This window comes from Dendrobates tinctorius, unplaced genomic scaffold (assembly GCF_039654945.1).
Source record: "Dendrobates tinctorius isolate UK_male_01 unplaced genomic scaffold, ASM3965494v1 ptg000194l, whole genome shotgun sequence".
Taxonomy (NCBI): Eukaryota; Metazoa; Chordata; class Amphibia; order Anura; family Dendrobatidae; genus Dendrobates; species Dendrobates tinctorius.
In genome coordinates, this window is record NW_027361861.1 from 1,693,021 (window position 1) to 1,705,206 (window position 12,186).

General features: G+C 45.5%; 1 protein-coding gene across 3 annotated transcripts in view; it reads left to right on the forward strand.

The window, feature by feature from the left end:
• ZFYVE1 (zinc finger FYVE-type containing 1) overlaps positions 1-12,186 on the forward strand; it is a 69,349-nt gene that overhangs the window by 18,031 nt on the left and 39,132 nt on the right. For all 3 annotated transcript variants that reach the window (XM_073552693.1, XM_073552694.1, XM_073552692.1), the window contains exons 3-5: positions 1,668-1,882; positions 5,087-5,193; positions 11,401-11,509. In XM_073552693.1, the coding sequence (XP_073408794.1) occupies positions 1,668-1,882; positions 5,087-5,193; positions 11,401-11,509 (431 nt within the window). The remainder of the gene's footprint in view (positions 1-1,667; positions 1,883-5,086; positions 5,194-11,400; positions 11,510-12,186) is intronic.

Below are 12,186 nucleotides of genomic sequence, written 5' to 3' on the forward strand. Positions count from 1 at the left end.
AGTATCCCGAGGGATGTTTAGAGCAGAAATTCGTTTAGTGGGGTAGGTGCCCTAGGACCACGCTCCTGTTGCTGCTGCCTGAAATTTGCTGCAAAAATTTTTCATTTTCATGTCTTAGGATTTGGAGATGGCTCGATGTCCTCTGCACCCTTAATGTGGCGAGGCCATACAACTTCCAACACTCTCACACCCTACCTATCATTCAAGGCATATATTACCGTACTAATCAGGACGGAATAGCTTTATATGCGTATATTGATCGCTGTCTTGGCTTTCCTTTGCTCACAGGGTGTCCGGCTTAGGACGTTGCATGTCAAGCTATTTTTCATCTGAGCCCTGGTTCTGGCAGCACACAAATTGTCATAATCCCAAAATGTATTTTCACAACAATTTTTTACATGGATGTTATAAATGGTCTTCCTGAGCCCCCTTTTTTTCTTCTTTGAGCCAGACCGATCTCAAAGGAGCTGTATATAAACCAAGTGATTAGCTCCACATTCCTTATAACGACTAATAAGATGGGGGCAGATGTTGGATGTCTGAGGATCAGTGGGATAATGTACTGGAGGTGACTCCAAGGTTGTCTCCTAGTGAGTCCTAGTATCTATCGCAACCATTCTTGCTCCACAGACTTAACAGTACACCTGTCCTCTTTATATAAGGTGGGAATTGGGCCCGACCCGAGGATGCCCACCTTATACTTATGTTACGAGGATGTATTTTTATTGATAGTTTAAGTACACAGATAAGGTATATTCAAAAAAGATACAAGCATACCCAAGGATCAGTGTTTCTGCACTGTTGGGGAATGGGATAGATCCAGTGTCTCCAATTATAATTGGCGTATTGAGACTTATTTTCTAGGCCCGTGACCTCCTTGCTTAATCTGTGGTCTCCCACCATTCCAGGACTAATAAATAAAATGACTAATTAGACTTAAAAAAGGAATATATTTTAAAAGAAATGCCATACATAAATTTGAGCGCACAGGGGAATGTAAAAATGTAGGCACCCTTGGTCAAAACTACTTCCATTGAGAACAGTTTGCCTTTTATAGCCGCTGTGTTGCACTGTTTATTGACCGAGTTAACTGAGAATCCATCAGTCAGCTGGTCATGACTGTCATATGGGCAGTTTGTAACTCTTTTACCTGTCTTTATCTGAGCTCTGTTCAGCTGATTTATCACCACAGACCACATCAAAATTGAATGTCTTTCCTTTTTTTTTTTTTTCCCCTTTTTTTTTTTTTTCACATTTTTCTTTCTTTCCTTTTTTTTTTTTTCCCTATACATAGGATTTGATTTATAAAATGTTCAGCTCCAATTTTACGAAATCTGTGTCTTGTAATCGTATTGAGTGCGCATGAACCCAGCCCAATGTCCTACAGATTTACGCTGTCTTACAAGTTCATCACACCACAGTTCTCTCCTAATAAAGAGCAAGTCCCATAACATTGCCTCTACAGACATTATAGGCAGTGGCTGCTTCTAATACAGCTGCAAATACCTAACGTTTTGTACTTGTATGTATTTATTAAAGCTAAATGACATACATGACTTTCTTCTGAATCCAGTGATGATGGCTGCAGTTTTTATTTGTGGAGATCTACGTGGGTTGGTTATCTCTTGGTAGTTGCCATACACATTATATGTACTTTTGTTTTGTAGAAAAGGCCTCTGAAATCCCAGAGAAGGTCATTCAGGACCGCTTCCGCAAGCTCGGTCGTTTCCCAGAAGCCTTCAGCTCCATACATTATAAGGGAACTCGTACCTACAACCCCCCCACTGACTTCTCAGGACTTAGACGTTCAATCGAGCAGCAGCTGGAGAACAACACCACACGCTCATCCCGTCACCCCGGGGTCATCTACAAGGCTTTAAAGGTAAGCAACTTTTAGTAGAAGGTCAGTTCCCAAATAGCGGATATCGGATGGGTGCTACTAGCTCTGATCTGGCAGTTGCCCAATCTGTTACATATGGAAAACAATTAGTATCTAAAATGCACCTTTTACTTTATTGTATTTATACTTTTTTTTGTTTTCTTATACTTTTGGGTTTCCAGTGATTATTGTATACAGCAGGGTAAAAATGCGCCTCTTAGGATTTTGGAGAAGTATGTGGGTGTGCTTTGGGGGGACATGAATGAAATAGTGGAGTTGTTTGCGAGGGGTCTGTAAAAGGACATTAATAATAGGCATTGCTGCACCATGTGCTTTTTAAAGGGCCACCACTGTAGCCCCAGCAAGAACTTAAATGGGTTTAGCCTTTCTTTAATCTACAAGTCTGCAGTCCCACTATGTGACTGCAGACTTGTGAATCCTCGCATCACGCTCGCTGTGAGGATTCTCCGGAGCCGTGTGCAGGCGGTCATGTTCCCACAAGTATTTGATTTGCATACTCTGCCATATTCCGACTAGACTGTTTCCAGCCTGTCTCAATACACTTGCATTGAGCGAGGGTGCACCCATCTAGTCTGAATGTGGCCGGGGGTATGCATATCGCATGCTTTTGGTCAGATGACCGTTCCTGGCATTAGAGAATCCTCACTGCGTGGAGTGAAAATTCACAATTCTGCAGTCACTTAGTGATTGCAAACTTGTAGCGTAAGACAGGATACTTCCTTTAATTACTAGGTGGCGGAGCTGTAGATCTAACCTTTGAATGGTTCGGAACAATTTGATGATGAACAAGGCTTTCTCCAGCATGATGGAGACCATGTCATAAGGGAAAAGGTGATAGCGAAGCGGCTCAGTGAACAAAACTGATATATTGGGTCCATAGCCAAGAAACTCCACAGATCTCGGTTCGATTGGGAACCTGTGGTCAATCCTGAAAAAGCATGTGGACAAACAAAACCCCAGATATTGTGATAAACTCTGAGCACTGATGACACAAGAATGGGCGGTCATCAGTCAGGATTTGGCCTAGAAGCAGAGTCTGGAAAAATTATGATCATCTCTGTAAATATTGATTGTTTACATAAACTTGATGTATTTGTCAACAAATGTTAAAAAACTTCTGAAATGTTTACAATCTCCAGTAACCATAGAAACATCTGACTTAAAGTTCTGAAAACAATGAAGCAGCAAAATTTGTCTGTCTTGAAACTTTTGGCCACTACTATATATCAAGGACAAAGTAAAGCAGATATGACTTCACACCATCCGTGACAGCAACATAACATTACATTTATAGAATGTTTACAAAAAATACCTAAAGTTCCCATGCTGAGTGAGATAGAGATTCAGCGTTGCGGTGTCCACTCTGGTGCGCGCTTCGTGTGCAGGAATTTGAAATAAGATGTCACTTTGTAATTACTGGCCTCAGCCGGCATTCGGTAACAATCAGTGAATTGGTTTGCATCGGGGGGGGGGGGGAGAATATGATCGGATGTAAAGAAAAGTAGGAGAGTAAAGCAAGTCACGACATGGCCCTTGTAAAGCGCAGGCGTGGTGTGTTCTACTTTGTAATGTTTGTGGCTGTCCATTTCCAGACGATGTGTCATGCATAATGCATGCAGACCTTGTCAATAGAAATGCATTATTGGTTGTACGAGCGCCATTAATCTATACGTATCTCTGCAGTTTGGTCGACCATCCCAGTAATGGACACAATTCGCATTTACAGTCAAAGAAATGAATGCAGCAATCATCACCTTTTCCCACAGTGGCCTGACTTTTATAGGGTTAATGGTGTACAGTGCACTTACTTTATTAAGTGTTTGCATCCTATAAAATTGTATTACATTTTCATGATCTCTGAGGCTCACAATTATAACGTATTTACTGCATTGATCATGGGATAATTCACAAAAATGATCTCACATACACAAAAAAAAAAAACGTATCTGTGTTATGCCAGGCAGGAACACTACCGCTTATTATTGATCCATTCTCTTGGCCCTACAAGTACAGGGACATGATGCGCCATCTAAGGCTATGTGCACACGCTGCGGTTCTGCTGCGGTTTTGGCTCTGCGGAACTGCAGCAGTTCCGCAGACATGGTACTTTACCATGTTAGCCTATGGGTTTTCAAAACCGCAGTGCTCACGCTGCGGTCTTTTCCGCGCGGTTTTGCTGCGGTTTTTTTTCTGCAGCATGTCAATTATTTCTGCGGATTCTTCTGCGGTTTCACACCTTTAACATAGTAGAGGTGTGAAACCGGAGGCCAAACCGTAGCAAAACCGCAGGTCACTTTACCTGCGGTTTTACCTGCGGTTCCGCAGGAAAAAACCTGCAGGTGAATCTGCAGTGTGTGCACATAGCCTTAGGCACCAATCTCAGCTGAATGGCCGACCAGATATATTTTGTGAGGAACAAGTTTACTGACTATTGGGTGTCACTTCTTACTAATATCTGTCATCTGATACCCAGGTCGCACCCCTCACTGTAGGAATAGACCCTTTATGAGCTGATTCTACATTTAAAGACTGCAAAAAAAAGTATGATATAAAGTTATAAAAAAAAATAAACATTTCTCTCCATATCCTGCACTGCTCTCCGCTGCCTGGTGTTGTTTGGCTGCAGCACCGATGTCACATCGACAGCGCTGCAGCCAATAAATGAGGTCAGCGGCTGATTGCACAAACTCATTGATTGGCTGCAGCGCTGTTGAAGTGATTTTAATGCTGCTGCAGACAAGTAGAGAGACAAGTCAGCAACAAAGAGCCGGTACTGGATATGGGGAGGGTCAGTAGTGTTCTTTATTTGTTTTATTTTTTGTGTTTTGTTTTTTTTTTATAATTACAATAGCTTATAGAAGAAAGTTTCTTGAAAAGGGACTATCCCCTTTAAACATTATATTTTTGCTTTTTCTATATATTCTTTGTAAATAAAAATAAATATACGGTGACTAACAGGGTTCTCAGTCATTTGATCAGATGTTTCAGATCGCAGATGTCCTCAGTTGTTCTACATTTCTTACTACTCATATTTTTTATATATATTTTTACTATCAAGAGTTTTTTTTTTTTTCATTGGAACTTTGTTGTGTTTCAGTCTAATGGGATAACTGCTTATATGATGTGTGTTCATATTGATTTTTTGTACATGTAGTCTATTGAATAACTGATCCTGTTGCTTCCCAGGCGCTGAGCGATCGCTTTAGTGGCGAAATACCAGATGACCAAATGGCACATAGCTGTTTCTTCCCTGATGAGTATTTTACGTGTTCTTCCCTGTGTCTTAGCTGTGGGTAAGTGTCTCCTCTGTAACAATTTCTAGCATTAGAGAATTAACAGCATGTCATCTTTAAAGAGCTTGCCCATCTTTAAGCACTTTTTTTCTTAATGCATGTATTTGTAACTGAAAATAATTTTTGCAGTAGGATTTTATTAAAAAATGTTTGCATCGTTTAAAAGGTATCTTTTTCTCCTACGCCTCATTGGGGGACACAGAGACAGTGGGTATTATGCTGCTGGCCACTAGGAGGACACTAAGTAAACCAGAAAAAAAGTTAGCTCCTCCCCTGCAGTATACACCCTCTTGCTGGCTGGGATTTCTCCAGTTCTTTGCTTGGTGTCTGTAGGAGGCACTTGGGTCTGGTTTCAGACCCCACCGTGTTTTTTTTTTTTTGTTTTTTTTTTTTTTTTTTAATTTTTCTGTAAATTTTTATTTTTTAATTAACGGAGTGAAGGGGGCGACGGTTCCTTTCTACGGCCCGCTCTCCCCCGAGCCAACAACAGGCAAGCACGTGGAGTATACCTCCCCGTACACTTTCCTGCTATGTTTGGGGCTGATTCCTCTAGCAATTGGCAATGATCCTTACGATCGGAGTCTGGTAATCCACGGATATGAGGGCAGGTGCATGGAATGGAGAAGACTGGACAGCGCTTACGTAGGCCCTGAATCAGCCCCATAGCTCTCCATCCCCCTATCATAGGGAGGATCGATTGAGCATGGCCCTTTAAGAACTCCTCCAGCTCTGCTACATCAGCCCAGGAAGATGAGAGCCTGCATGGATGGCCGGACAGCGCTGAGCACTGGAGTGGAGGTATGGGGTCGGGTCCTGGCCCCCGGGAGAAGCGCTTTTCCGACCTACTAGGCCGCAATTTGAATAGCGCCGGCCGCGCTATTATCGCCGCCCCCTCACCTTGGCGCCTCTCATCCGTGACGAGACGCGCAATTCTAATCTCGGGGGCCATGTCTTTTTGCCTCAGTCTGCTCTGGACGCGAGCTGTGAGGTGAGCATTCTGCCGGATACCGGGTGACACCGCAGGGCCACCGGTATTCCTCCCGGGGGACACAGCATAGGACCGGGTAAGTGCATCTGCCCTCAGTTCAAACGTTAACCCCTTCCCGACACGTTCCCTGCAGCTGACTGCCGTTAACCCTTTCAGGAGCGCTATGTCTCAATCTAAGGAGGCGAAACAGGCTGCTAAAAAGCACACTGCGTTTTTTACCGTGTGTACCACTTGCTAGTCTGCCTTACCCAGTGCACAGACTAATCCGTTATGCACGGACTGCGCCCCGACCTGCGCTCAATCGCCCCTCGCCGCCGCTGCTGACGGGCCTCCTGCGTTTAGTACCTCTGAGTGGGCTGCGTCCCTGTCACGGTTGGTGAAGTCTCTGACCCAGGCTATATTCTCCCTCCGGGAGGACTCTTTAAGCCAGAAGGCATCCTTACCCCCCGAGGAAGGCTCTGGCGTCGGCTGGGAACCGTCCACCAGCAGGGGCCGTACTTGTTCAAGGGATGGTCAGGTCTCTAGAATGCGGACCCATGACGCGTCCCCTAGTCCCGCTCGCGCCTCTGCATCTGCGACTCCTGTCTCTCGCTCTCCCTCTCCTAGAATTCTCAGCGAGCACGACTCTGAATTCGAATCTGACACGTCAGCCCCTCAGAATCCCCCAACTGATCAAGAGTCGCTTGATTCTCTTATAGAATCAGTCAACAGGATTCTGAAGTTGGATGAGGATAATGTTCCCGCTCCAGCACATCCTATCTCACTTAAGAAAACCAAGCGTGTACACAGGTTATTTACCAGCCATCCGGAGTTTAAGGAAATTGTCCAGAAACATAGGGATCGTCCACATAAGCGGTTCACAGGGCAAAAGTATACTCAGGCTAAATACCCTTTTGATCCAGACCTAATGAAGGATTGGTTACAGTCCCCTCCGGTGGACCCGTCTGTATCGCGTCTTGCTTCAAAAACGCTTCTATCCGTTTCTGAGGGTTCCTAAATCAGAAACCCCTCCGATCGTCAGATTGACTACCTGACCCGTTCAGTTTTTGAAGCTTCAGGAGCAGCGCTTTTTCCATCTTTCGCTGCAATTTGGGTCACTAAGGCAATGGCCACTTGGGCAGAAGTCTTGATTACTTCCTTCCAGGGCACCAATCTTCCTCCGGAGGCAACCACGGTCGCCAGGCAGATAATTCATGCAGCAGACTTTGTAGTGGACGCCTCTTTTGATGCCGCCAATTGCGCTGCTCAAACTGCCGCTAATGCAATCTCCATTAGAAGAGTCCTATGGCTCCGCATCTAAAAGATCATTGACTTCTCTCCCCTTTCAAACGGGCTGTCTTTTTGGAGAGAAACTGGATCAGCTCATTTCTGATGCTACCGGGGGTGTCAGGAACACCGCACTGAACTTGCTCACTGAGCCAGTGCGCGTGTCCTGAGTAAAGCGAACCGTGCTCAAAGATACCTGTGGAGCGGGCAGCAGCTGAGTAGATGCGTACTTCAGAGCCGCAGGACCTGAATCACGTGACTGCTAGGGGCGTGGCCTAAACTCCACAGAGCTAGGAGCTGCAAGATAACTCCTAGCAGGGTAACTGCGAGACAAAGTTACCAGGGGGCATAGACAGGGAGAATAGTCAAGACGTAGCCAATGAGTCACACACAGAGATGGCTGCAAAGGTACAAGAGGGGCGAGCAGAGAGTAGTCAAGTCACAGGCAATGAGTCATACACAGATAATAACGCAGTACAAAATCAACAGGCAAACTCACAACGGGAAACAGAACCGGGTCAGAACCATATAAACAAGCTATAGCAACAAACAGGCACACAGGGGTCAGCACACTAGGTCAAAGGCAAAAGTATAACTGGCAGGGATTGAAGCTTCCCAGGGGTTTAAGAAGCTCTCCCAGAACCAGAAAGAGGCCACAATCATTAACCCCAGGTGTGCAGGTCAAAACTTGCACCGAGCTCCAGACATTAACCCCAGGTGTGCAGCTCAAAAACCTGCACTGGGATCATGACAGGGGGAAAAAGTAAATTCCTCCCTCAACAAAAGGCTGCTCGGCCGTTTCGCAACCAACAGCCGACGCGCTTTCGACCTTTTCGCAACAACTCCGGTTGGTCCTCATCTACCTTCTCTTCCGGATCAGGTCCTTCTCCGCGCGGAGAAAGAGGCTCCCTGGTCTCATACAGACCTAACCGTTCTTGGAAACCCAGACCTAGGGCTTCTGGATCCAGGGGAGCCAGATCTCATAGATCTACCTAATGACTTGTTGCGGTATCCGGCGGACGCCGACAGAGTAGGCGGTCGCCTACTTTCCTTCAGCCACACCTGGCTTGTGGTCGTCCATGACAAGTGGGTCAGGGAGCTGGTGTCCTCCGGATACAAGATAGAGTTTTCTTCTCCCCCTCCAACTCAGTTTTTCCTTTTCTCTCCACCCAAGGGAAAGACCAGAGCCTTCCTTCGGGCTGTTCAGGCTCTCTTACGGGTCGGAGTCATCATTCTGGTCCCTCATCACGAAAGGTTCAGAGGATTTTATTCAAACCTTTTTGTGGTTCCAAAGAAGGACGGGACAATGCGACCCATTTTGGATCTCAAACTGTTAAATCAGTTTGTCACGGTTCAGCGATTCCGAATGGAATCTCTTCGATCTGTTGTCGCTTTCATGGCTTCCGATCTACCCGTCTCACCAGCAATTCACGAGGAACACTTCCAGTTCGTTGCCTTGCCCTTCGGACTCGCCACTGCCCCCAGGGTCTTTACCAATGTCATGGCGGCTGTCATGGCCATTCTCCACTCTCGGGGAGTAGTGGTGTTAACGTATCTGGACGACCTGCTCATCAAGGGTCCGTCCCTTCCAGCCTGCGAGGAATCCGTGGATATAACAGTAAATACACTTTCGCGCCTGGGGTGGAAGATAAACTTCGCAAAGTCTTCCCCGAAACCGGCTCAGCAGATTTCCTTTTTAGGAATGATCTCGGACACTTCCCGCGGGTTGGTTATTCTCCCTCCAGAAAAGACGCAAGCCTTACAACAGGCAGTGCGGACTCTTTCCCGTCCAGCTTCTCACTCCATTCGTTTCAGCATGAGAGTTCTCGGAAAAATGGTGCCTGCGATGGAAGCAGTTCCATTTGCACAGTTCCATCTCCGTCCCTTACAACATGCGTTGCCGTTAGCTTGGGACAAGAACCCGTTTTCCCTGGACCGTCGGATCCTTCTATCCCTGCGGGTCAGGCAAGCCCTCAGGTGGTGGACACTGAGGTCCTCCCTGAATCAAGGGAGGTCTTTTCTCCCGGTAAGATGGTTGGTAGTAACCACCGACGCAAGTCTTCTCTGCTGGGGTGCGGTCTTTCGTCCCCATCCTTCCTGCCCAAGGTCGTCTCCTCTTTCCATTTCAACGAGGAAATTGTTTTGCCTTCCTTTTGTCCGGCGCCAGTCCATCACATTGAGAAGGCCCTCCACACCCTGGATGTGGTTAGGGCGCTGAGACGGTACATCTTGCGGATGGCTCTCTTCCGCAAGTTGGATGCTCTGTTCATACTTCCAGAGGAGCATAGGAAGGGTCTAGCCGCTTGAAAAACGCTAGCCAGGTGGATTCGCTCAGCGTTTCAGGAATCCTACCGTGTCAGGAATGCGCCTGTCCCAGCGGGGATTAAGGCGCACTCTACCTGGTCAGTGGGTGCCTCTTGGGCCATTCGGCACCAGGCCTCGACAGAACAGGTCTGCAAGGCTGCGACTAGGTCCAGTCTGCATACTTTTACAAAACATTACCAAATTCATTCTCAGGCCTCTGCGGATGCAGCTCTCGGCAGTACCTCAGTGTTGACTCATTGGTACATGGGGTATTAGCAGATGTATGCTCCCCACCCAGGGACTGCTTTAGGACGTCCCACTGTCTGTCACCCAAAGAGGCATAGGAGAAATAGGGATTTTTGTGTACTCACCGTAAAATCCTTTTCTCCGAGCCATTCATTGGGGGACACAGCACCCGCTACTGGCTCATTTGTAGCATTCTTAGGTTTTGACATAGTTATGGTTATTGTTGACTGTTTAAGCTCCTACTGCTTTTTTTCACTGAACTGGAGATGTCTCATCCAGCGAGAGGATGTATACTGCAGGGGAGGAGTTAACTTTTTTTCTGGGTTACTTAGTGTCCTCCTAGTGGCAAGCAGCATAACACCCACGGTCTGTGTCCCCCAATGAATGGCTCGGAGAAAAGGATTTTACGGTGAGTACACAAAAATCCCTATATCAATTTTTTGCTATTTAATCTGAGAGGTAAGAACAGAGGGCCTGATTTCAGGGATATGTTAATTACTAGGCTAAGTGCTGTTGTTTGATTAGAATCAATTATCACTGCAGAACTAGGTGTCACATGCACAGCAGTCCAGCTAATCTGTGTGACTCCGCCCCCCACCACTGATTAGCTGCTTGCTGACAGTGCACACTGCCAATTTGGGGTGTGGGCGGGGTTATACACAGCTCAGCATTTTGAGCACATCTACATCAGAAAACCCAGGAATTCTAGAAATCTACACAAATCACCGAAGTAAGTGATACATCACTGGAATCGGGCACTCTGCTCTCAGATTACGTAGGAAAAACTTGCTGCCAGGTTCCCTTTAACATTTTTCAAGGTCTTTGTTTCCCTGCACATCTGACTTTGATGTGGTCTGTGATAAATCAGCTGGGTGGAGCTCATAGAAAACAAGTGACACAGTTACAAACTCTCCATCAGAACATCATAGTGAGCTCACTGACGTATTCTCAGACAACTCATTCTGCAGCCAATAATGAAAAGTGCAGTTCAGAGGCTATAGAAGACAAAGGGTGCAACATTTTTATGAAACCAATTTGCATGTATTTAAGTAAAAGTAGCCAGCAGGAGTATTGCAGTCTACATGTATGGCATATTCACAGAATTGTCCCAAAAATGTTTTGCTGGCTATAGATCCCAACTCTGACTCCGATCCTGCGAAGACATGCCAATATAGCTGACATGAGAGAGCTTTTTTAAAAGGCCATATTGTTAAAAAAAAGATAAAAAATAAAATAAAAATATAACTGTGCCTGTTTGAGATAATAGGTGGGAATGTCACCTTGTTTAAAAAGATTTACAATGATGTAAAGTAACATAAATGATACTCCTTTTATATTGGTGATTTATTATTCCGTACAAGTTTGGTGTTAGCGCGGTCTTATTCCAATCTTCTGCCTTCCAGAGCAGGATGTAAGAACAGTATGAATCACTGCAAGGAAGGAGTTCTTCATGAAGCGTCGAGACGCTGCAGATACTCACACCAGTTCGACAACAGAGTCTTCACTTGTAAGGTAAGGGAGAAAATCGGTGGGATCGTTATCATCGATATTTATTTTTAAAAGAGGAAAGTCCCTATTGATATCACTCTGCAGAGGTTATTAGACCGCCTTTCATTGTCCTGCCCCTTGAACCTACTTTGGTCACTCTGTGTTTTACCCAAATCCACAATGAGTCTATATGGCTTTAGCGTCTTGTAATTTCAGGCAACACAATGAAGCAGAATATCTGCTGTAGAAAAGCCGCGTACCGAGAAGGATTTCCCCTCAATATACCCGAAGGTGCTTGCATTACCTTGTTAGTCACATTCTTATCGAATAGGCCGGTCACAAAATTCTGATAAATGGGGTTAGTCTGAGACCTTCAGTCCTCCCAAGGAGGTCTTCTGTTGTTTGTAAGATTAGATTAGTAGCGGAGATATAGAAGTTATCAAACAAAAATATTGTCTTTATTAAAATGTGAGGTAGCGCTGTCATTTAAGTAGGAGATCACTCACTTGGCAGCCACAAAATCAGTTCTGGCACAGGTTTTCCATAAACTCCGAACGGTCCATGCGGTTTATTAAACATCATAAACCATGACCAGCAATATATAAACGGCTTAGCATCCATGACAGAGGTTCACTCTGTTAGCAATGTCCAATACGCAGGCTTTTCAGCCTCACAGTTATATCTCACCCCGTCAGGGTTCT